Below are 26,386 nucleotides of genomic sequence, written 5' to 3' on the forward strand. Positions count from 1 at the left end.
CCAGAGTTCAACTGATTTTCTTCCTAAACTGTAACTGAAGCTAAACCATGAACACTGAAGGTAAATTTTACATTGAGAAAGTTCTTATGTTTTGAATGTAGAAGGGATAAGGAAATTATGGCTGGTTGGATCTGAGAATCATTTTTGGTCTTGCCGTGGCATACATCTAATTCATTCAAGGTTGGTGTTTCACATAACAGGACAGACACTAATGGATTTTCTGCTTTGTTGTTCTAGCATTTCAGGGAGCATCTGGACAAACTTTTCGCCAAAGGAATTGGAATGTTGGATATAGCTCTGAATGAGGCCTTCAACATTCTCAGTGATGTAAGTTCCTGTTTGGTTTGCCTTTCTCATCCCCTGGACGATAGATGGGTGTTGTTTTAAAAAATTGTGGGCCAGCTCTGGCTGACACTGAGCAGATCTGCAGGCATGGGATGGGAGAGTGATACTGGCTGGCCCATTTAGGTCATCTGGGGAACAGGTGCCAGCCAGTGAGTTCAAACCAGAGCAGAGTGGGGAAGAGAGAGTGCTAGGGGATGAGACCTGGGAGCAGCAGGAGCCAAACTGTGTAGCATCATAGAGACTCTAACATGGGCTTTGACTCTGTGTGGAGTGGAAAGCCATTGGAGGGTCTAAGCAGTGAATGACACGATCTTCAGTTTTAACAGTGCTTTTCTGGCTGCTGTGTTTAGAAGCAACTCTAGGAGGGCAAGGACAATAGCAGGGAGGCCATTAAGTGATCTAGGTAAAGATAATGGTAACTTGGACTGGGAAGATAGCAGTGAAGATGTTAAGAAGCAAAAAAGTAAAAACCATGCTAGGTATTTCAAATAGTAGGAGTTTAATTCAGGCAATTGATGGCATAAAAGATGGAAAAGCTGAGAAACCAGAGAATGAAGTGATCCACAGTATAGCATCATCAAGAGGCATCTCCTCTCTAGGGTAGAGGGTACAACAGGTAGGAAGGGTGACATCGAAGCCTAGTCACTGTGGCCATTCAGATGGGAACAGAACTGTGGAGGAGGCTACCCAAGAAGAACTGGGACTACAGAGGGAAAGACCTGTCCTGTGGAAGCTGGAACTATGGCAGAGACATAGTCATAGCCAGAAAATGCCTATCCCCTGAAAGCATAGAGAAATTGCTTAGAAATACCTTGGCTCCTTTCTTGCTTCCTTTACCCTTTATATAATCCTTGTCAAAACTGCTGGGGAGCTTGAGCACTGTGGTTTGCAGGAGGAAGGCATAGGATAGTCTGAGGACAAACAGGCACTAAATGGAGCAACCTCACCTTGAAGTGTCAAGCAGGAGCTGGGAGACCAGCAGAGGCTCCTAAGGTCTTGCTGCTGTTGGTCTCCAGGCAGCTCTCTGTAGGGCAGGCTGTTGTCATTTTGCAGGTGAGCAAGTAGAGGCCCAGACAGGTGAGTCGTTCACTCAGCAGTGCATAGCTTGTGTTGGGATTAGTTACACCTGACTCAAAAACCTGAGTTTTGACTACTCAGCTATACTGGCCTCTCAAGCAAAGGTTAGGCCCTAATTTCTAGACTCTCTTTGACCAATAATACCTATTGGTCAGGCACAAAGGTGACTGTTTAGATATCACTCCTGAGACAGTGTCATGACTGCAGAGGAGAAGAGAAAAATAAGGAGAGAAGGTGCCAAGTCAACTTCCTCAGTACAGAGCCAAAGGCCCTGTCACCTTGTGAACTCCAAGGGGCTGTTGGCTACAAGATGTAAACATTTATGTGAGAGTCCGTATTCTGGGTAGTACATCTCTGTTGACAGCAGAGTAATCGTTTAGAAGCACAGTTGGTCAGCACAGAGGACTGGGCTGCACTTGCATTCTGGTTTGAACCCTGGGCAGGTTCCTTCTTAGGGCTTGGATCTCTACATCTCAGCAGACTCTTTCCAGGTGGTGATATTGAAACGACTTGTCACAATTTGAAAATTCACTCTCTTTTCATCTCAAAAACCTAGTGGCCAGAGCACAGGGAGACTTCTCTGAGCTGGGGAGTCCCTTGTTTGGAAGTCTGCCCTGCAGGGAATTTCTGTTTCCCTGTTCTCTGGCCTCCGTGGTAAAGGAGAAAGGGTTAGGAGATTGTTGTATGGTTAAGTCTGCGGCCTTCGGAGTAAGGCAGGTTAGACTGAGAAGCCCGACTAGGCCAGTTTGCTGTGTGGCTTCAAGGAAATGATTCAGTCTCACCCTTATTTTCTTCATTTGTGTGGTAGGGATACAAATTTCCCTGCACTGGCCATATAAATTGTAAGGCCCAGTGTAAAATGAAAATGCAGGGTTTCTTGTTCAAATTTATGAAGAACTTTAAGGCAATCATAGCAAAACGTTGAACCATGTGTGGAGCTTTCTCAGTGTGATTTTGTTCACCTGTGCATGTCACACACCATGAGGCAGTCCTGGTGGTCCCTTTCTCGTGGAGTTGAGAATGAGCCTGATGAGGCAGGACCTGGCCCCCTTTCAGCAGTACTGGGCTGGGTGAGAAGTGCCACCTCAGTGACCACTGAGACGCCAGGTCTCTAGACACAGCTCCCACTACAAATGCTTTGGTTTTCCTTGCCCAAGTCCCCAGCAGTGTCTGCTCCCCTTCATCTTCCTGTCTTCTGTTCCTTGCCCTGGTACCCTTTCTTTCTCCATCCCTTCCAACTATCACCTTTGTTCTCAGACCCTCCTAAGCTGCTGTTTTCAATAGCATGCCCAGTTTAATGCTGGCCTGCCAAGGTACTCCTACATAGGGCTTGTGGTCAAGGTGGGGAGAAGCAGAAAAGCAAACACCATCCTCCTCTTGCAGACTCATGAGGTACTTGCACATATCAAAGGCCTTGAGAAGTCCTGCAGTGAACAAACCTTTAAAAATGTGTTTACCCACACTTATTAAACCAGGAACACTTTATATCATATCGTCATCTTAGTACTAGCATCTTGCAGAAGTTTCCGCCCACCAGTAGCATTTTGGGGCATAGTCTCATTATATACTCCAAGAATATGTGTTCACACTTTCACAGGGACTACTAAGACCCAGAGAAATCACCAACACATAGTGGACTTTTTTTTAAACCTTGAATCTTTGTGAGGGAAGCATTTTGAACAGGAAAACCCTACGTACTCCTGTAGAAACACCTCTGGAGTCTGATCAGTCAGGTAACCAGATGAACTGAATGTAGATCTTGGAAAGCAAAAAAAATGAATAAATGTTTTTTTAAAAAAACAAAAAACACACACACACACACACAATAGGCTGGGTGCAGTGGCTCATGTAATACCAACACTTTGGGAAACTAGGTGGTTGGATCACTAGAGGTCGGGGGTTTGAGACCAGCCTGGCCAACATGGTGAAATCCCATCTCTACTAAAAATACAAAAAAATTAGCCGAGCGTGGTGGCAGGCACCTGTAATCCTTGCTACTTGGGAAGCTGAGGCAGGAGAATCACTTGAACTTGGGTGACGGAGGCTGCAGTGAGCTGAGATCACACCACTATACTCCAGCCTGGGCAACAGAGCGATACTCCATCTAAAAACACACACACACACACACACACACACACACACACACAACAATAAATGTTACAAAATGTCCCTGCTTGAGATTGGCTGGTGATTGGCACCATATTTGTTTGAGTGCACGTTTATCTCATGGGAGAAACATTTCATATCATCTCTTGCCAGTGGGCCTTTAAATAGCTAAACTCTTTGACAAACACAGAAGTGGTTAATCTCCCATGAAAATGAAGCTTTATCTATTAATATTTTCTACTTCATCAGTATGACCTTTAAGTGATACTATTATCTTCTTGTGTATTCTGCCTGCCTTTGCAAGTCAATATGAAATAGCAAGTTATTTCTCTAACACACAGACGCACACGAACACACATGAGCAACAAGCTTAAAATTGTGATTGTGGCTGGAGCTTGGAATGGTTCAGAGGTTACTATAATTAAATGGAGTTAATTCTGTCTTACAGTTACCTGCATTTCAGTTTCTGTATTTGCTCAGATGACTTAAAGGCTCACAGTTGTTGACACAAATGGCTTTGAAAGGAGCATTCAAATAAACTTCTAAGCCCCTTCAAGCTATCGATTTCTGCTGCATTCATTAGATTCTGTAAGAACACAGAGCCGGTTTGCTACAGTAGTTAGCATCTACCTTGTCATGTGACAACTGCAATTATCGTTTTTGGCGATGAATGTGATCTTTGCAGTGATTACCTTTTACAATTTTTTCTTAGCCAATTAAATAAAATTCGGTGACATTTCAAAGACTGTTAATCACAACCAAATGCTCTAAATGTCAGGACGCATTGAAAATTTCGCTGCTAACTGATGAATCACTGAGCTAATTGTAGTTCATCATCAGGCCCTTGTCATTGTTATTATTATGGAAAACACTTTCATCACTCTCGCTATTCAATAAAAAAAAGTTTTAGACAAATATGAAGAGAAGAGATATTACTCATCAAAGCATTTGAATTTAATTGCATTCTTCAAAATTCTCCAACTACAGATTGCAGCAGAGAATACCAGGGACTCAGCCAGAGAGGAAAGTAATGTTTTTAAATAAACAGTTCCTGGCAGCTCTTTCTTCTAGTCCACATTATTCAGATATCTTCTTTTTTCCTCTCTTTCTTTCCATGTGTTTGGGAAGATTTTTCCAGGATGTTTTCAAATGAGTTGCATGAACTATAGCCCTAGAGCATTCTGGTTTTCTTCCCCTCTGAAGCTTGTGTGACCTGAAGCATAGATCACTTCTATGCGTTGGCTTGTTGCTGGGTTGATTCAATGGTGCGAAGGCTGTGTTCACTGCAGTCTCCTCAGAACGTCTTCAGAACAACCTATTGGTAAGAGCAGGCTACGAGGCTGTTTTTTCTTCTGCAGTAAGGAAGAAAATACACTTCACGATAGAGTTTTAGTAGCTTCCCAGAGTGGGAAGGACAAAGTTCAGCTATGTTTTGATACTGAAATTTGGTTGAAGATGGACCTTTTAATGGGACAGGAGGAAGCGGGCTTGGTGAGGACCAGGTAAGAATTCTAATATTTCAGTTGAGGGTTGGTGAACATAGCAAGGGGAAGATTTTAAGGCCAAGTGTTCAGTCTTAGGGTGTAAATTGTCCTTTGATACTTTCTATTGGAGAATTGATGGGTCTTTCAAGAAGTTCCTGGAATAAGCAATGAGGTTATTTGCAAGTTTTATTTTCTGGGCAAGCATTTTTCTGGAATAGTAAGTTATGTTGATAAAGACAATAGAATAGTGATCACCTGGAAAGCTTTGTGGTGTGATAGCTAGAGTTTCCAGGTGTTTCTGCCTACCATGACAGTGTCATGGGCTGTGTCTTCTCATTAACTCAAGTGCACACGTGCAGTTGGCATTGCAGGAATGACTGCCAGAGCCAGCACTACCATGAGGAAAGTATCTGGGGCACCAAATGTAAGGAGCACTCACCCTCAGGACCACAGCCCTGGTGACTCCCCTGTGACCCTGAAACCCTAGAAGGGATGGAGGAATAGAGACAGGAGGAGGAGGAGATTAATACGTTTGGAGCCCTACCACCTATCCATTTGCTCACTGACCTTCCTGTATTACTGAAAGGCCATATTGTGTGCTGAATTGGAGAGTGGATTCTAGAGCCTGATGATCTGGATTCAAATCCCAGCTATGGCAGGTAGTAGCTGTGTGTCCTGGGGCAAGTTAGCTAATCTCTCTGTGCCTTAGTTGCTGTAAAATAAAGGTAATGATAGTGTTGCAAGAGTTTTCCTTAGCTCACTTAAGGACAGGGTCCTTGTCACATGGTCCATGTCACAAAAATTTAGGCTTGCAGACAATTTGAAGAGTGAGAAAATGGAATTTATTGGGCAAAAAGGGAAACAGTTACTAGCCCTGCTAGTACCTGCTTCCCGTCTCATAGATTGAATCCCAGGTTCCTCACTGGAAGAGAAGCCAGGCTCCTCCCCAATGCAAATGGCACAGACTTCTTTGGCTCCATCCCGGTGAGCATTCCTCCCAGGGTTCAGACTGTTTGGAGTTTTCCCAAGGAGCTCTTCCCATCTGGCTGTCTCAATAGTACCTACCTCAGAGGCTAATAAGGATTAAGGAAGTTCATATTAATGCATGTAGCCTGACATATAATGAACATTGACCACTTAACTTGTGGTGTGCCAGCCATGTAAGGATGTTATTCTTATCTTGTATGTGGAAGAGTGAATGCTCAGGAAGGAAGCTTATCCCAGGCACACTGCTGTGTTGCTGAGATGGGATCAAGTGCTTTCTTATATACCATGGTACCTTGTGCATGATTTGAGTTGGCTTTACTGTGTCTCAATATGGCCATAAGGCAATTCCATTCATCCTTTTACCTATTTATCCAGTTATGTATGGTCTTCTCTCAAGTTACTGCAATTTCAGACTCCATATCAGACGTCTAAGTGCATGAAGCCTAGGCATTAATAACTTGAATTCCAATTAATAATTTGAATGCTTTATTAAGTCTCTCACTCACCAGTGGCCCGTCAGCAAAGCCAAGAGCAGCCACCATCCCTCCCCAGTGTCATGGTCGATAGATTGAACCTGCCAGGCACAGTCCCACTCAGTGCCTTTGCACTTAACATTTGCCCTTCCTGGAATACCTTTCTCTCAGATACTCACATCCTGCAGGTATAATTCAAATGTCACCTTCTCAGTGAGGTGTTCCTTGACTACATTTTCTAGACTTGCCCCCTCCCATTTCCTATCCTTCTTTGCTCTCTTCTTCCCCACCCTTAACATCACTGTTATCAAACATACAACATAGTTTACTCATTTACCTTGCTTTGTATGTCTTCCCACAGAGGATACAGAGCTTCCTGAGGGAAGGGATTTTTGTATGTTTCATTCCTAGTGCTATGTGGGCACTTAGCAAATAATTTTAGAACAAATGAATACACTTTGCAGATTATAATAGAGAAGGTTTTTACTTACTGAAGGTTGAAGACATTTGTGTGTTTCCCATCTCTCAGCATTGACATGTAATTGTAGGGTTTTTAAAGGACATGGTGTTACATTCAATTGGTTGCATCATTAATAGCATTCATTAAGGGAATTTTTCACCCTGATTCCAAGGACGGACATTCTGCTCTGGCAACCATATTCAGTCACTCTAGCTGCCTACCACTCACAAAGGCTGAGAGCTTCTAAAATCTTACATAAAGCCAAAAGTTGAAGAAGTTTAGGGTTTTACATACCACTGAGTTCAATCTTAGAACTTCAGCATGCCATCCATGCTAACATATAAACTAATACCTAAGTTTACATGACAATATAAATTTGAAAGGAACCTTTATTTAAGAAATGCTTGGGCTTCTCTTGTGAATTGTCGTGTTGTTGACTTTATTCTCTATATGCCTAAAACTTCCTTGATTTTATTATATGCCACATTCTGTGCTAGTCAGACCCACTCAAACTAGCCTCCTTTAGATTTTGAAAGAGATGTCTCTCAGGTAGTCCATTGCTCATGTAATGTGTCCCTAAAACGTTTCTGTGCCATCTCCTTTGGGCTTATTTCCTAAAATACAGTCCATACTTAAAAGTAAGAGGCTGTGTCATCCTAGACCCTTCTTTCTCAACCCCTGTGTATTTTTTGAAATCCCCCTGTGGTCTGTATTTAGATCTCTCGGAAGAAAAAAAAAAAAGCCAAGCTCTATAAAGTATTTAAAGATGTTTTATTCTGAGCCAAATATGAATGACCATGTCCAACTTCAAGGGGTTCTAAGAACATATCCCTAAGTTGGTTGGGTTACAGCTTGGTTTTATACATTTAAGGGAGACAGAAGTTACCAGCAAAGACATAATGCATGTAAGGTATACCTTGGTTCAGCCTGGAAAGGCATGACATTTCAAAGGGATAGGGGCACTTACAGGTCATAGGTGGATTCAAAGATTTCTTACTGGCAATTCGTTGAAAGAATTAAGCTTTGCATAAAGAGTTGAAATCAGCAGAAAGAAATTCTTGAATTAAGGAGAGTGTGGAAGCCATGGTTTTATTATGTAGATGAAGCCTCAACGTGGCAGGCTTCAGAGAGAATAGATAGCAAATATCTCTTTTCAGACCTTAAAAGGTGTCAGACTCTTAGTTAAATCTCTCCTGGATTAGGAAAAGACCTAGTAAGGGAAGGAGATTCTCTAGAGAATGCAAATATCTCCCACAGGAGAAGGCTTTATGCATCAAAATAAATATAAGTCAAATAAATATATTTTGGGGTAAAATAATTTTATTTCCTTCAGGGCCTATTATCTGCCTTTCAGTGCAATGCCAGAGTCAGGCTGGAATTGTGTATACTGTTGCTACAAAGAGTTTGTTTTGTCAGTTTTATGATTGTGATTTTAACATTAGTGTTGATCAGTTCTGCCTAAACTCCAAAGGGAGGGGCTGTAACCAGGTGTGTTGGACCCATCCCCGACTTCCAGGTGTGGCCTGAAGTACTTTTTCAGATTTCTTTGGGATATCCTGGGCCAACAGTAAGGTCTGTTCAGTTGGTTGGAGGGCTTAGAGTTTTATTTTTGGCTTACAGATCCTTTTGTAAGAGCAAATGTGGTGATCTGCGTGGAGAGGCTTTTTGTGTAGGTCGTTTTGGTGATGGACAATGTGCTCTCATTTTAAGAGGCTTCCTTAGCCACAGGCCTCATGTCTCCGATTTTTCACTGATACACAGAATTCTGATATGTAAACTATTTTGAACTTATTTCTTTCCCTAGTTCAACCACACGGGACAAGGAAGTATCTGCAGTCAGGCCATCATGCTCATAACTGACGGGGCAGTGGACACCTATGATACAATCTTTGCGAAATACAATTGGCCAGATCGAAAGGTAAGTTGATGCTGATGCCATCTGTGCAGTGGCCTCCACTTAGAATCTTTACTGTAATCTCCAGCTTGTCCATGGGTAAGTGCCCCATGTAGACTTAATTTCATAATGATCTATGGTTTCTCAGCCTTGTGTTTTTCGGTTGACCAAAACTGAAGTCTGGCTTTCCCTGTTGTCAAAATGAAACTTTTTTGAAGGAGAGAAGGAACTTGTTAAGGACCTATTGGATGTGTTCCGTGAAAAGATTCATTGTGAAGTGTGCTTCATCTGTATTGGGCTGGGTTTTTCTTTATTTCTGTTTTCCCTGGAGGCAGAGCTGCATGTTGGGCCTGGCAGCTATAGAGTGGTGAGATCAGCAGGTAGCCCTGCAGGCCTCCCCTTGCATATTGTATGTCTGTAGTTCCTCCTCAGGTCCCCAGTACCACCCAGAAACTTCTCTCCATCCCCCAGTGCTGTTCCCCACCATTGTTAGAACTTGTCTGTTCTCTATTCTAATCCTGTCTTTGCTTTTCAAGTTGACAGTTATTAATCTTATGAGGGTGTTGTTAGGTTATCAGTGACTAATCCTAATATTTTTTGTGTCTTTTGAGTGCCTGAACTCAGAGATTGCTCAAGCTGTTATCTTGCCAGAGTTCCCTGGGGAGACCTGTAACATTATGGATATCCGTATCCTACCCCACACCTCCAGCAGCAAAATCTCTGGGGATGTGGTTCAGTAATCCATTTTTTAATGAGTTCCTCAGTGGGCACCAGCTGGCAGGCTGACAAGTGGTGGTCACTGTCCCACCTGAAAGGTGGAATTTTAGCAGGGGAAGTTGTTCTGGGGTATCACAAAGGTGTTTTTCTATTCCATGTGTCCGTGGTGTTACCCTGCCTGTCTCTATAGGTGTGTGAGTCAGTCCAGGCCAAGTCCATCCTGCTGTGTCTGTTTTGCATGCTTAACTTCTGGGAATTGAACTAACTAAACACACTTGGCAAAAAGAAACGGGAGACAAATGACAACTGTGTCCTCAGCTCTATCCAGGGAGCACACACTCTGAACATGAGATGGAAGATGTCATTCTGTATTCCCTTAGTTGGTCCACACCTGTCACTGGCATCTTGCCTCGCCAAGTGTGAGTCTGGTCTTGAAGACTGTGTACATTTTGTGCAACATGGTCCTCGAATGGGTGCCAACTCCTTCCCCCGGTACCCAACCTTGAAAAGAGCCATCACCTCTGAAGCTGGAGAAAAAGCTGGCAGTGCTGAGCTGACTGAGTATGTGGGACTCCGAGATGTCTCCTCCCCGGGGGATATCCAGGAATAAATTTGACCAGCCATAAACACTGAGTCAGTCCAACCCTTGAAGCAGATGGAGGTTCACTCTTAGACAAGGTGATATTAGATGTCAGCAGTATTTCATGTGGTAACTTCCAGAGACAGGTAGAGGCCAGAGTTAGTTCCTGATAAACATACATCATGTGAAGGGAGGAGCCTGCTGGACACAGTTGAACCTCTGCAGCACATGGCACAGTGCTGAGCATGGGGCAGGGCCTAATCCATAGCCATGCTGAGTGGCCGAGTGACTGAGGGGGCCAGGAGGGATGCTCCAGTACTAGTAAACATAAGTAGGGCTGTGGACATTTTGCAGCCAATAGAATGTTCACAGATGCCATGACATCTCAAATCATGATGAAGAATACTTTGCATTATTTAGGGCATTTTTAAAAAGAAGAAGAAAGTGAAGGGAACTTTTAATAAGCAGCTCTGTGAACAGCAAGTGTTTTTTCATGTGAGTTTCACATGGTGTATCACATGAATCTTTCCCACTTGGTGACACTCAATGGATAGCATTTACCCAAGAATATTGGTATTTAAACGCCCTGTCCTTAGTCATAGAGGCATAGGATGAGGGCTGCAAAGTCCTAATTCTCCAGACAAAACACAAATCTCAGTGTATCTTTCCAAATGAATAATATTGATCTTAGGCCAGATGTGTTCTTGAATTAATTGGAACCAGGGTCCTAAAAATTTCAACATTACTTGAAGCAGTTTCATCTACTTATAAAGTGTTATCAAGTGGGTTTTCTTTCTATAGCAAGAGTGTCGTCTTTTATGATTAGAAGTTAATAGCAGTTTTTCTTCCCCTCTGACCTATACTGGAGAGTTTCACAATGTTCTTATACATATCCATTCTCTTATTTATGAACTTCCACGTGAGGGTGCAGGCAATAAACTCTCATAAAAACCCGATACAGTTCAGCGTTGTGTTAAAATGAGATGATGAGCAATGTCTAGGCAGTCATCTTTCTCCACTATTTTGAACATTAGCTATTCAGTAAAGAGTTGTGCCATCCTGTAATCGACAATCTTCAGGATTGTAAAAACAGTAAATGGGTTCAGGAGAGAAAAAAATGATCTCCAGGCTGGAATGTGATTCCCATAAAACAGTAGTTCTCAAACTTGAGTACGTGTCAGGATCACCCAGAGCCCTCATTCCCTTACAACTTCTGATTCAGTAGATCTGAATGAGGCTAAGAGTTTGAATTTCTAGTTCCTGAGTGCTGCAGAGGCTGGTGGGGAACCACACTTGGGGAACTACTGCCACAAGAAATAGCCCAAAGAATAGGGTTTGGATACTTTACAGGTTTGCCACATTGCTGGCCTCTATTGACTTTTACAGGGACCTATTTCCTCAGTTGAATTCAATGCACGGGTGTGTGTTTCTTAAAAACTGTCAATTACCAATCAACATTAAAAGTCAAGATATTTGTATTAGTCCATTTTCACACTGCTATAAAGAACTGCCTGAGAATGGATAATTTATAAAGAAAAGAGGTTTAGTTCACTTACAATTCTGCATAAATGGGGAGGCCTCAGGAAACTTAAAATCATGGCAGAAGGGGAAGCAGGTTCGTCTTACATGGCAGCAGGAGAGAGAGTGAGTGAAGTGGGAAGAACCCCTTATAAAATATCAAATCTTGTGAGAATTCACTCACTATCATGAGTACTGTATGAGGGAACACTCCCATGGTCCAGTCACCTCTCACTGGGTAACTCCCTCAACACCTGGGGGTTACAATTCACAATGAGATTTGGGTGGGGACACAGAGCCAAACCGTATCATTATTTTATAAAATTTTAAAGTTGTAGCCTCTCTCATAATGGGTTGCACCTGGCACCTTTGGGCCAATATTCCCATATGACAAGGCCTCTGCTGGAGCTGGGCAGCAGCTGTCCCCATTAGGCAGCAAACGCATGCTTCCTCTGGACATGAGCCTCCTCACCACCCTTCATTTCCTCTCAGCCCATTTCACTCATATGCTTGACCTCCCACAGGTGTGGAGTTCCTGACCACTGCTCTGGGGAACAGGTAGTTGCTGTTCCCCAGCCTCCAGGAGTTTGTTCCCTTCTCAGATTTACCCTGAGCCTTCCCTCCTCTCCTCATTTGTCCTGCCTGAGCCCAAAACTCGAAACTCCCTAGGAACTGTCTTAAGGAAGTATACCTTTGTGTCTAATATGATAATTGTTTCTGGACCTGTCTTTCATCTTCATTCTTTGGTTAGTCCATGAGAACAGGTTCTCTACTTCTGAGCAATCCTACTACCTTTCACTCTATCCCAGTCCTGCCAAGAAGGGTGGCGTAGTGAGCCTAGGGTACCTGCCTGAGCCTTTCCCCCAGTGCTTATGTCCTGTATAATCTCTTTGCCGTCTGTGTGGGCAAAACCTGTGGCTTGCTTTTAACCAGTAGAATCTTCTAAAGGTGAAGGGATTTTGTCTCAAGTCAGTTCATTTTTGAGTTAATCAGAAGGGATATTATCCTGGGTGGGCTTGCTTGCTTGCTTTATTTATTTATTTATTTTTCTTCAGCTTTTAAGTTCCAGGGTACATATGCAGGATGTGCAGGTTTGTTACATAGGTAAATATGTGCCATGGTGGGTTACTGCTTGATCCTTCTATTACCCAGTTATTAGGCCCAGCATCTGTTAGCTATTCTTCCTGATGCTCTCCCACCCCACAAAGGTGCGCAGTATGTGTTGTTCCTCCCCATGTCCCCATGTGTTCTCATAATTCAGCTTCCACTTACAATGAGAACATGCGGTTTTCTGTTTCTGCATTAGTTTGCTGAGGATAATGGCTTCCAACTCTAACCATATCCCTCCAAAGGACATGATTTTTTTTTAATGGCTGCATAGTGGTATATGTACCACATTGTCTTTATCCAGTCTATCACTGATAGGCATTTAGGTCAGTTCCATGACTTGCTATTGTAAATAGTGCTGCAATGAACATTCGTAGGCATGCACTTTATAATAGAATGATTTATATTCCTTTGGGCATATACTCATTAATGGGATTGCTGAGTCAAGTGGTATTTCTGCCTGTAGGTCTTTGAGGAATCACCACACTGTCTTTCACAATGGTTGAACTAATTTATACTTCTGGGTGAGCCTTTAATTGAGAATCCTGGGAAGAGGGACTGGACCCTCTACAAAGGCAGAGAGACTCTCCCTGATGGTGTGTTGAAGTAAGCACCTGTTTGGAGAAGCCTATATGGCCAGGAACTACAGGCAGCCTTGAATGTGAGACTGGCTTCCAGCTGACAGCCAGAAAAAGGCTGGACCCTCAGTCTTATAGTGAAAAGAAATGAATTCTGCCAACAATCTAGGTGAGGTTGGAGGCAAATTCTTCCCCAGTCAAGACTGCAGATGAAAACACAGCCCAGTTAGCACCTTGATTGCAGCCTTGTAGGATTATGAGCAGAGAACCCAGCTTGTTTGTGCCCCAACACCTGAGCCACAGAAACTGCGAGACGATGATAACTGTACTGTTCTAAGCCACTACGTTTGTGATCACTTGTGTTATAGCAGTAGAAAACTAACACAAGAAGCACGGAAAAGGGAGAAGGGGAAGAAAATCACTGACATAGCAATGCTATAACACATCCCCAAATCTAGTGGCTTAAAATAATAGTAACTTCCTATTTCTTGTGATTCTGTGGGTTAACTAGTTGGTAGTTCCATTTTATGTGGTGTCAGATGGGGTCCCTGGTGAAGCTAGGAGCTTGGCTGTGTGCCTTAGTTTTCCTCTCCATGGGCTTTCTCTCCATGTGGTATCTCATCCTCCAGTGAACCCTATGTGTTCACTGTCCTCAGTACAGTAGCCTGGATTACCTTACAGTATAGCAGCTGGGTTCCAAGAAAGGGAAAGCGGAAGGTTGGGGAGCACACCAGGGAAGCATTTGTGAGTGACATTTGTAAAAGCTACCTACCATCCAACAGGGCCTTGCTCCAAGCAACTACTTAATAAAGCATTTTGCAGTGAGTTGGAAGAAGGAATGCATTATTGGTGATTTAACTGTGAGTCTATGAAGGCAGCATCATGATTGCTTATGCAATGTGTCCCTTGCCAGTATTTCATTTCTAAGCGCAGAAATGAGGGGCTATTTATTCATTTATTGGATGCATTTACTTTTGCCTAATATCCATTGGTTATGACTTAACAGCAGCTCTTACACACTTGGAATAAAATATAAACTCCAACATGAGAGGAACTCACTCCAGGACCTGTTCAAGGAATAAATTAGAAAAATGGCTGTACCCACCATGTATGTAGTTGCTCTTCCAAATGAACTAAAAAAGGAAAGGTCATGAAATTATTTATCATTACCTCCCCTTGATGCAGAAGACAGAGAAGCAGTAGCTGGGTGGGTAAGAAAATTATTAGCCAGGTTATTTAAACTAGAGGTTGGCAAACACTGGCCCATGTGCCAAATCTGTCCCATTGACTGCTTTTACAGCTGTGAGTTATTAATGACTTTCACATTTTTAAATGTTCAAAGAAACAATATTTCATGACATGAGAAAATTATGTAGAATTCAAATTTCAGCATCCGTAAGTAAGGTATTATTGACATAGTCACACCCATTTATTTACATTGTCTATGGCCAATGGCAGAGTTGAGTAGTTGTGACCAAGACCAAATGGCCTGTGAGGCCTAAACAATTTACTGTCAGGCCCTTTAAGAATATGTTTTCCCACCCCGATCTAAAGGAACCTTTGAAAAATTTAGACCAACCAGCATATTGCTGAAAGTCATTGAGATACCCTCAGAATTTCATGACTCTGCTGAATTCAACAGAAGATGGTAATGACAGTTTCTCCGTATTTTTCCACTGCTTTTTCCTACTTGAATACACAACTGTGTATGTCCATTCTGCATTAGCATAAAGGAACACCTGAGATTGGGTAATTTATAAAGAAAAGAGGTTTATGGTACATGGTTCTGTAGGATGTACAAAAATTATGGTGCCAGCACCTGCTCAACTTCTGGTGAGGTCCTCATGCTGTTTCCACTCATGGCAGAAGGTGAAGGAGGAGCAGGTATGTTACATGGTGAAAGAGGAGGAGGCAAGAGAGAGAAAAGGGGAGGGGCCAAGATCTTTTGAACAATCAGCTCTCACATGAACTAATAGAGTGAGAACTCAGTCATTACCATGGGGCAGCACCAAGACAGTTATGAAGGATGCACCCCCATGACCCAAACACCTCCCACCAAATCCCACATCTAACATTGGTGGTCAGATTTCAACATGAGATCTGTAGGGGGCAAATATCCAAGCTATATCAGTTATACTAGCCAGATGATAAATGGTAGAGGGCTGGGAGACTCGATGCCAAATACTCCTTTTCGTGCTGTAGCTTCTCTTGAAAAAATGTTTAGCGGCCTTTTCTCCTTTTCTGTAATGAGTAGTTCTGTTTTCTTTCCCTCTCTCCTTGCATCTCCATCAGTTCTACTATCAGGACTGGGATATCTTAAATGGTGATGGGATTGCTTAGAGGTAGAGTGGGCTGCTAGGCTGCCCAGCCTTGGCCTAGAACCTTGGAATTAAGAGTCTTTATAAATGCTAGAATTGACTGCCTCTTGAAACCTGTTTTGGTGGTGACATGGACACAGGACAGAATTTCCCAACTTTTAGGTCACTGTGGTATCTGGGAGCAAACACCCTGGCGAGAATCAGCCTCCCTCTGCAGCGGCTCGGGAAATCAGACTCCCTGTCTCAGCCAGCTTGTGCTGCTATGACAAAATATGAATGACTAGGTGGCTTATAAACAATAGGAATTTATCGTTCACGGTCCGGGTGGCTGGAAGTCTGAGACCAGGGTGCCAGCATGGTCAGGTTCTTTTGGAGGTCTCTCTTTTGGGTTGCAGATGGCTGCTGTCTCGTGGTATCCTCACAAGGCATTGAGGCAAATGAGGAAGGAAGCTCTCTCATGAGTCTTATAAGGACACTAATCCCATTCATGAGGACTCCACCCTTATGACCTCATCTAATCCTAATTACTTCCCAAAGGCCTCAACTCCTAATACCATAACAATGCAGGCTAGGATTTCAACATATGAATCTTTGGGAGACACAGACATTTAGTCCAGAACACTGTCAGTTACTGTGGGGGCAGAGTTGACTTAGCCATAAATTAATAACCCTTATATTGCCTTGTGTTATACTTTAGGGAGTATATACTTTAGGGATTGAGGATTTGGCCTGTAACTGTCAAATAGCAGAGCACATCCTAACTAGTGCCATACTGCCTAGGTGTGTAGGTGGATGGGGACCCATCTACACCTGTTAGATGTCACTGCATGACTTGACCCTTACCTAGTTCTGTTTTGAGCCACAGAAGCAGTACTAAAATGTTCTATCTACTTCCTCTTTATTTTCCTCAACCTGAATTTTCCTCAGTAAGAATTTTTTTTTTTTTTTTGAGATGGAATCTTGCTCTGTTGCCTAGGCTAGAGTGCAGTGGCATGATCTTGGCTTACTGCAACCTCTAGCTCTGGGTTCAAGTGATTACTGGTGCCTCAGCCTCCTGAGTACCTGGGATTACAGGCAGGCACCACTACAGCCAGCTAATTTTTTTTTTTTTTTTTGAAAGAGAGTGCCCAGGCTGGAGTGCAGTGGCACATATTCTTGGCTCACTGCAACCTCTGCCTCCTAGGTTCAAGTGATTCTCCTGCCTCAGCCTCCTGAGTAGCTGGGATTACAGGTGCGTGCCACCATGCCCAGATAATTTTTGTATGTTTTAGTAGAGACAGGGTTTCACCATATTGGCCAGGCTGGTCTTGAACTCCTGACCTCAAGTGTTCCACCCACCTCAGCCTCCCAAAGTGCTGGGATTATAGGCCTGAGTGACTGTACCTGGCCCTCAATGAGATAATGTTTTAAACAATTTCTTATACCTCAATTTATAAAACATTACTAATAATAGCTAATTCCTATTGAATGCTGAGTGCCAGATACTGTTCTAAATGCTCCACATGTATCTAATTCTTACAGAAATCTCATAAGAGGTATATTATCATTATCCCCCTTTCACAGATGAGGAAACTGAGGCACCAAGAGGCTACATTCAGGATTCCCTGACTAGGGTTTTGTAGAGCTGGAATGACCACCCCAGCACTCAAATGCTGAGCCTAGATCCTTAACCAGTATGCAGACATCTTGAGAGCAAAACAAGGTAAAATGACCACAGGTCAGAGGAAGAGCTGTTTATACATTGTCATCGGGACAGTTAGCCCAATTCCTTGGCCTCCTGCCCACAAGTATAGGAGTGTCTTCAGAATGTTGGTGATCTCAGAACCCATTGGGGCTACAGACAGAGAGCAAGAGAACAGCAAATTGTGGGGCCTCAGGATGAGGCTTTCTAGGTGTGATTAAATAATTTTCTTCTTCTGAAAGGACAGTAGAACATCAAAGGTGAATGCTATTTCAGGGCTGTGTGCTGTGTGTTTTATTATCAGTTATCTTGTGAAAAAAAGCAAGAATTGTAGCTTTGAGGCCGGGTGACAGGCTCAGGGCTGCTGGAGGATCCTTGGGGGATCCTTGGTGGCCTGCTGAGGACTGCAAGGAGGTCAGAAGCAGCTCTTGGTTTGGGGATAAAGGGATGCCCTTGATTGTGGAATGGCTTGGGGGACCTGGCTTAGGGCACTTTTGAAACCCTGTTGGAAGTGACTGTCCTTTGGGCTGCTGTCACATACATCTTCAAGGTGGGGCTGGCTTGGAGGTTTTGTGCCCCAAGCCTCCCCTGTGGTATAAGTTAGAGTATAAAGCCTCAAGGTAGCCTTGCCCAGTGGCCTCCGGGGTGCTGGAAGCCTAAGCTCTGCCTTGGGGCCTTGGAGGGGGTTTTGTAAAGTTCAGGAATCCCCTTTCCTGATCTTTCCATGGGGCATGTGCCATTCTGAGGGTTGGAGTTTCTAAGCTGATGCAGGACTTATTCTTTTAAGAATGTAACCTTTCAATCATCTTAAGCAATTTGGAAGGAACTGTTTCTTTTTTCTTCCCAACTAAACTGCATTGTTCTCTTCTCTGACTTTCAAATCATTTTGTAAATTATTTTCTTTGCCTCTCTTTGACTGGTTGAGATGAGAAGGGATTTGCCCAACACCACAGGCAATTTGGGAAGGCGTTGAGAACATACTGTACCCAGAGGGGCCTCACAAGATGCCCCACCCACCCCGCAGCCTCCACACAGCCTCCACTCTGGCTCTGTCTGTATTCTTCATCCCATAGAACTGGATTAATAAGGGATGTTGAAGGTAGTGAGGGTTGCTGGCAGTGTAAATAAAGGGAAGGGGGTGCCATCTTAGGGTAATGCATTCCTGCACCAGGTATTTATTGAGGGCCCACTGTGCCTCACAGTCCACTGGAACAGAGCCCAGGAGTAGGGGGCTAAGACACCTCCAGTGAAATCACACAGAGCAGGTAACAGATCACAGGTCACCAGCAAGTGAAAAGATCCAATCATTTAATCATGATAGGTCTTCTTAACAAGACAGAGAATGAGTGGTGTCAGTTCTCCTAGACTGGGTGGCCAAGACAAGCCTCCCGGAGGACAGCGTGTATGAGGGAAAGCAGCTGGGTGGGGAAGGCATTCCTGGCAGAGGGAACAGGACTTCAGAAGCTCTGAGTAGGAAAAGGTGGATGTGTGTGAGGAACAGGAGGAAGCGCAGGTGACTAGAGCCCAGCAGACATGGGGACAGGGTGATGGGGACGCTGGCAGCACAGCCAGCAGCCAACTTCTCTGGGGTTCAGTGGGCATAGTGAGATGTTGGGATGTGATCCAAGGGGACGGTGGGGAGCCATGGGAGCCTTTTTTTTTGGAGATGGAGTTTCCCTGTGTTGCCCAGGCTGGAGTGCAGTGGCACGATGTTGGCTCACTGCAACCTCTACCTCCCAGGTTCAAGTGATTCTCCTGCCTCAGCCTCCCGAGTAGCTGGGATTTACAGGCATGTGCCACCATGCCTAGCTAATTTTGTATTTTTGGTAGAGACAGCATTTCACCATGTTGGCCAGGCTGGTCTCGAACTCCTGACCTCAAGTGATCCTACCACCTCGGTCCCCCAAAGTGCTGGGATTACAGGTGTGAGCCACCACGCCAGCTCATGGGAGGCTTTTGAACGGAGAGGAGTGAGCTGACTTCAGAAGTGCTCTCTGGCAACTGTATAGGGAATTGGCCGAGGAGACATGGACTTGGGCTGCATGTACAGATGGTATCAACTGTCCTCATCACAACTGATTAAAAGGGGTGCAGAGTGTAGGCAGCAGACCCCTTCACTTCTGTGAATGCTCCAAGATGCTCCTGTTTCTCACCGCTGTTTCATTCCAGGGCTCTCTTGGGTGCTGACATTTCTCTCTTCTCTTTTTCCCTCCTTTCCTCTTTCTCTATCTTTCTCCTCCCTGGCTGAAGTCACTTTTCGGTCCAAAAGTTTTGAGTGAGCTTGTGTCATTGCTGTGTTTTTTCAAGGGTGATAAATTCTAAAGCTGTCTCAGGAAAGTAAGAACACTCATTTCTCATGGTCAGTCAACGGCACAACAGGAAAAGGCATTTTCAGTCGCTGTGGTGAGAGCTCACGGAGACCCTTTCTGCAGCTGAAGGGAGAGTCGAAATGGTTCATTGTCTCCGGTTTATTTTTAATTACTTCTGCTGGTGTTGGACATCCTGTGACTTCAGCAAGAAGAACATGACAAGACAAGTTAGAAACGAAGCCACTGATGCATGGCTGCTGCGAGCCATTGAAAAATCACTCCACGCCAGGGCTTCAAGACAGCTGCGTGGTACTTCCCCTGCAGCAGAAATTGCAGTCTCTCTTCCTGAGCTTGGCACTGGGGCCTTGGGCTCCACCCAGGTACTGCTGACCTCAGAAAGCAGGTGGGAGGCCAGTGTGCATTCTCTCCAGGTGACCCCTACCATCCTCTAGGAGATGGCTCTCTAGGTAGCAGCTCTGAAGGGAAGCCTCCCTTCTCCTGGTGCTGGGGCACAGTCAAACACTCTGTTGCTTTATCTCACTGTGTAATACTTAGCCCCATCCTATGGGGAGTACTTCCAGTAGCATTCTTACTTTGCGGATGAGGGAGCTCAGAGGATTTCAGAATCCTTGCCACAGAGCCCACAAAATGGAATTGGAAGTCTCCCATCCTTAGCCATGTCCAAGTGTCTCCATATCTACTGCTCCCAAACTGTAGCACATTGGAGTCACCAAGGGGTTGGCAGTGGAGGGAGATGCCAAAAACGATTCGTGGGCTCCATTTTCCACAGACGAGACCCCAGAATCTCTGTTCATAGGTGGCTCACAGGCCATTTTTGGGGATTATGAGGGTGTTGGGGTGCTCTCTGGGGCTTGGCAAAGAGTGTTTCTCTAAGCCAGAGTATGTCCAGAAATGCCACTCAGTGTGGTTATATTCCCAGTGAATTGGGCAGGGTCCAGTCAAGGGCAGGCACATACCAGTTGTTTGCAGAGATAATTTAATATTAAAAATTGTGAATCAAGTATTAATGAGATGAAAGGACAAAAGAGAACTCTCGGTTATCTTGGAAGTAGCAACTGCAGGCAGCAGCCACCATGTCAGTAGTTGGTATGGGAGGAGGGGCAGAGGAAAGAAAGAGTTTACTACAATTTAGAAGCTTGGAGGCAAAGACCTACCAGGCTGCGACCCAGACCTCTGGGAATGGGTTGCCGGCTGGCAAGTGCTAAGGTCTCTGAGCTCAGAGGAAGGTCCTGTGGGGATGTGGATCAGACTTTTTAGGAGGGAGTGCTGGGGTCTCTCAAGGAGATGCAATGAGACTGATTCTCTGAGTGTTGGGAGAACTACCAACTACATTCATTGACTGCTACCAGAATGAGCTGTCCTTGCTGGAGTGAAGGTGTTGGGAATGAGAAGCCAATGGGAAACAAACAGGGAGGCCCCTCTCCTTCCTCCATGGATGCAGCATCCTCCTATTGACCTATGGGCCAGACCAGGCAGACCCTAGCCAGGAACAGCTGGCAAAGGAGAAACATGGTTTGCAGACCCCCAGCCCCGGGCCCAAGCCCAAGGCCCAGCCTCACAGAGCCCAACTCCATGTGTATTTGGTGCCAGACATGTTAGCTTAGTGGCTGGAATACCCAGTAATGACTAGAAGCTTGCTGCATAAATTCTGTATTATTTGCAACCTACTGAAATGTCAAGTTCTTACTTCCCAGGTTTTTATTTCTCTGGAACTATTGAATAGGGCTCTTGGACATGTGGGTGGGAGGGCAGTGCTGCCTGATGGAAAAAGGGTGGTGTCTAGATGCTGACACGTTGATTTCTCCATCTGTAAAGTGGGGCTAATTATATACAACTGGCAGTACCGTTAGGAATTAAGATGATGTGGTCCCAAGCTCAGTGCTGGGCACACAGCAGGTACAGTAAACAATGGCTGTATCATCATCATCATTACCATAATTTCCAACCACTCGCATCGTTAAAAATCCATATGCTGTAGTTAAAACATAGTTGTAGTGGATGAATTTGGGTATGGGAAATAGAAAGTGTTCTTTTATCCCATAAGAGTATGGATTAATCTTATGCAGTGTTTTAGTTGACTTATAAGAAGATTAAAGTATTCCACTGTATTTCCAAAACATTCCCAGGTTTTTCTTTTTCACCTATTTCATGAATAAATATATGTGCAGTATTTGTTTTACCTAAACTTCTGGTACCTATGAAAATATACTGAGAGATATTTGCCTACTTGGTATCAGTAATTCATGATAAATAGTTACTAATGTTCATCGATTCAAATGAATTTCAAGCAACAAGAGCCTGTCTGTGTTAGTGAAATATACAAAGGAGGTTTCAAAAGTAGTGTCACATTTATACTTTTTGTCCATTTTCTTTTTTCTTTATCCTGAGGTCTGCTGATTTTTTATTTTATTTTTATTTTTATTTTTATTTTTTTGTCCATTTTCTAGAGTAGTGGTCAAGGCTCAGACTACCTGGGTGGGTATCTAGGCTTTCCTCTTTCTGAGATGAGTGACTTCAGGCAGGTAATTTCCTTTCCTTGTGCACTAGTTCCCTCATCTAGAAAACAGGGGAGAAGAACCATGTCCCCATCTTGGGCAGATTAGTAGTGTTCAGTGTCTAGTGAGTCCTTGGTGGAAGGCAAGTGCACAGTGAACGTTAGTGGAGAAGATTATGGCCTGTGGGACCCTGGACCAGGCTCAGCAGGTGCCTCTGAGAGGCATTCTCAGGCGGCCTGTGCTGCTGTGAACACAGAGAGGATGCAGACTTGGCATGGTAGATTTCAGAATGTGTGTGGCCTGATGAGTGGGTTTCAAGGTCGCTTAATTCTCCTAAGTGACCTTGCATTATTTTCTTGTTCACTCCTTTGGCAGAGCTATCCCAGTAAGTGGTTGGATGGGAAGCCTCCCAACAGCCTGTTTGTGATAGACCATAGACCACAAACTGGCTGGACCCCAGTGAATGGCAGTCTCCTCCAATAGAGCCTCCTTGTCCCTGGAAGCCAGAAACTGCCTAGTGGCCTCCCAGGAGAGCCAGCCTGGCTGAGTCCCATCCTGTATGTCCATGAACGCATTGGACAGGCTATGCCCACTTTCCTGCCATTTCCTTTGTAGGATGGGCCAAGGAGGGGAGCTGAGCAGCACTTAGGTGTAGCCTCTCCCAGCCAGGAAAAGTGCCCAGTGTCCAGAAAATTAGGGGCCCACAGGCCTGGCAGCCAGCTGTGCTTCCGTACTCCCTGACACCCTGATACCTGCACATAAGGTGCAATCAAATCTCCTGACTTCCCAATTCTCAGATGGATTTGTTTCACTGGAAACAGGCACCCTGGCCTGTTCTCCACACAGCAGCAGAGAAACCCTTTCCCCTGCCCCAGTTTTATTTAGTTAGAATTGGTACACAAAAAAATGCACATAATTACACAGCTGGTACATGCGGATATATGTATATGCTCTTGTTATGATCACAGTCCAGGTGATAAACATGTTTATCACCTTCAAAAGTTTCCTTGTGTCCCTTCTTTTTTGTTTGTTTTTTTGTGATTAGAACACTTAACGTAAAATCTACTCTCTTACCAATTTTTTGGTGCATAGTACCATATTGTTAGCTATAGGCACAATGTTATACAGCAGATCACTGGAACTTACTCATCTTTTATAATTATAACTTTATACACATTGAACAGCAGCTCCCTTGATCTCTGTCCCCACCAACCCCTGGTGGCCACCATTTTGTTATCTACTTGGATGCCTCTGACTATTTTAGATGCCACGTATTGAGAAATTCTGCAGTATTTGTCCTGTGACTAATTTATTTCACTTGCATAATGTCTTCCATGTTCATCCATGTTGTAAAGGGTAGGATTTCCTTCTTTCTAAAGCTGGATAAGATTCCATTGTATGTATATATCTTCTTCGAAGAAATGCCTATGCAGGTTCTTTGCCCATTTTTATAATCAGGTTATTTGTTTGTTTGCTACTGAGTTTTAGGAATCTCTTATGTTTTCGAAATTAACCCCTTATCAGATAAATGTTTTATAAATGATTTCTTGGAGATGACACCAGAAGCCTAAACAATAAAAGCAAAAAGTAGATTAGAGGGACTATACCTAACTAAGAAGCTTCTGTACAGCAAAGGATACAGTCAACAGAGTAACAAGGAAGCCTGTGGGATGGGAGCAAGACCCTTTGAAAACTGGAGGCTTCTGGTACCAAAGATTCACCCAGACCTCCACTGACTCCCCACTCAGTGAAGAGTTTAAGACAAAGTCTCAGCAGGAGTCAGCAAGGCCTGGTGTGATGGGTGCCTGTTCTCGGCCTTCCTCTCAACGGCTGCCCCCTCCTGCCTTCTGCACAGCCCACTGTTCTGAGGTGTGTGAGATACATAACTGCTTTGGGGTCTTTGTGCTTCCTCTTCCCTCTATCTGGAGCACTTTGGCCCCAGACTGCCACACTGACTTCCTCTCACCTCCTTCATGTCCTTTTCACAGGTACCACTTTTTCAATGAGATCTACCTACTAGATTTAAAGTTGTCCCCTGTCCCCTGATCTCCAGCTATCTTAGTGACTGCTTTTCTTTTATTAATAGCACTTTTCATCTTATAAAAAATTAGATGAATAACACAAGGAAGTAAATTATTATTGTGTTGTCTGCTCAAAGCAGAACACTTTGTGAGCTGGGCACTATGTTTGTTTTCTCCAAAGTGCCCAGAGTGGTGCCCGGCACACAGTGCGCGTTCAGGGAGCCTTTGGCAGGAGAGCGTGAATGCCTGCTGAGCACGTTCCTGAGTCTCTGACTAGCATCACTTCATTGATCCTCCCAGCACTTCTATCATATAGAGATTTACAATGTGTCCCTTTTGTAGGTGAGGAAACTAAGTTGAGAGCAGGTTAAGTAACTTGACTCCAAAGCCCGTTTCTTTCACCTGCTCTCCAACCCCTCCTCCTGGTCTGAGACCCCTGGGGTAGGCAGAGATCTTAGAAGCCTGCCTACAACTTCCCTGTTGAGCTTCCTTGGGAATGCAGAGACCATCCAGGGAGTGTCACCAAGAAGCGTGTCCTGAATTTTGAATGATGCTGGATGAACTTTCAGGAAAACTGACACAGGGGTAGAGAGAGTGACCTTGGACAGGAAGAGCTTTCAGGTGGTAGAATTTCCTAGCACCTTGAACATTTTCATAGTACGTAAAGCAGTGGTGATGATTGCTGTCATTATCTCTGCAGTGTTTTTCTTCTCTAGTAAACAGCAAGATTAGTTCCTGTTTTGTTCTCCCCCAGAGCTCAGTGCCTGGCGCAGTGCTAGATGCCGAGGAGGTGCTCAGTAAACATTCGTGGAAGGAGATGAGAACAAGGAGATTTAGGTCAAAGCATGGTGTCTGCATCCTCCCAGAAAATCCCCAACTGCCGTGTTTAGTTAATGGTATAGGCACACACACAAAAATGGCCTATGCTTGAACTTGATCCTGACAACTCAAAGGGAATGATTCCCAGCTCATAACCTGACCGTTAGCCTTGCATCTCCTAGTACTGAATACTTCTTCCATGTCATTGGGTCTTCATCACAGAGGAGCCTTGACTTTCTAAGTTAACTTTATTGGTAGAGAAATCACCTTTACACCTCATAAATGAAGCTCCTTCTTCCAGTAGATTTTGGGAAATCCTGTATTCTCCATAGGCTGACCCTTATATTCTCTCTCCAAACATCTGGATATAAAACCCGAGGCTCCCAATGCTAAATGGTTTTGGCCATCAACTGATTATCTGCCCTACTTACCTTACCTTAATCATTTCCATAAAAAAAATGAAGGGAGATTTATAGGCCTTAGTGAATATGTTCCATAACTGCAGCCCAGCACACCAGGCCCTGGCTCCTCTCAGGCCCTTCCCTCAGCCGAGAGCCTCCCACAAAAGCTTTTGTGCTTCCTCCCTCCTAAGACCCCCACATGAAAGTTGAGCCCAGTTCATTGTTCGCTCTTTCCTAGTGTAAAAATAGATTTTGTTCTATTCTGCTCACTCCTTGGGGATTCCTATCTAGAGAAGAAAACAGCTGAGGTTGGTGACTAATGGGCCTCTTTAGGGGAGGTTTGTATGAGCTGCATGTTAACTGTCCAGAGTGAATCCTGCCGTCTGCCGAACTTTATTGAAGAGTAAAGAGGTCCATGTGGAAATCTGTGCTGGAATGTGAACTGAAGTGAGATGTTGAGGGAGGATTAGCCAAATGGCCAGGAAGTCTCCTGAGGCACCACCAGAACCATGGAACAGATTTCCGAGGTGTGCTTGGATCCAGGGAGGGTCAACCCAGCCCTGGGACAAGTGTCTAGAGCCTTCTAGGTCAAAGCCTGAATTTTTAGCCCTTTCAACCCTTGCTTCTATGAATCTGACCTTCCAAACCCATGGAAACTTTCAGGCTTTTAAGATTTGCATCACTTTAATTTTGCTTTCACATGATGTATTTCTGTGCCTCAATGGGACAGAAACAAAAATGGATGTTTTAGAATTTCAAAGAAGACTGTTCCGATTCAGAACTCCAAATGGAAGGATGTCTGTTTGAGCCAAGGACATACCTATTGAAATGTGTTATGTCTCCACAGAATAATTACCTTAACCCTGCTAAAATACTGACCCTTTCCTTTCCTCTTGACTTAGGAAATGGGCTATGTGCTCTTTTCATTAAACAAAATTTATAGGTACATTTAAAAAAATCCAGAGAGAGTCATCTTAAACCAGGGATTGACAGCT

The 26,386-nt window shown here is 44.1% G+C and overlaps 1 protein-coding gene across 28 annotated transcripts in view; it reads left to right on the forward strand.

Annotated features, from left to right (window-relative positions):
- CACNA2D3 (calcium voltage-gated channel auxiliary subunit alpha2delta 3) overlaps positions 1–26,386 on the forward strand; it is a 923,853-nt gene that overhangs the window by 500,486 nt on the left and 396,981 nt on the right. For all 28 annotated transcript variants that reach the window (XR_008476741.2, XM_078351196.1, XM_078351197.1 and 25 more), the window contains 2 exons: positions 238–327; positions 8,737–8,850. Coding sequence is in view for 27 of the 28 variants with exons in the window: in XM_078351196.1 (XP_078207322.1) it covers positions 238–327; positions 8,737–8,850 (204 nt within the window). In the remaining variant the exon portion in view is untranslated. The remainder of the gene's footprint in view (positions 1–237; positions 328–8,736; positions 8,851–26,386) is intronic.

The sequence above is a fragment of the Callithrix jacchus genome, chromosome 15, assembly GCF_049354715.1.
Source record: "Callithrix jacchus isolate 240 chromosome 15, calJac240_pri, whole genome shotgun sequence".
In the NCBI taxonomy this organism is placed as follows: Eukaryota; Metazoa; Chordata; class Mammalia; order Primates; family Cebidae; genus Callithrix; species Callithrix jacchus.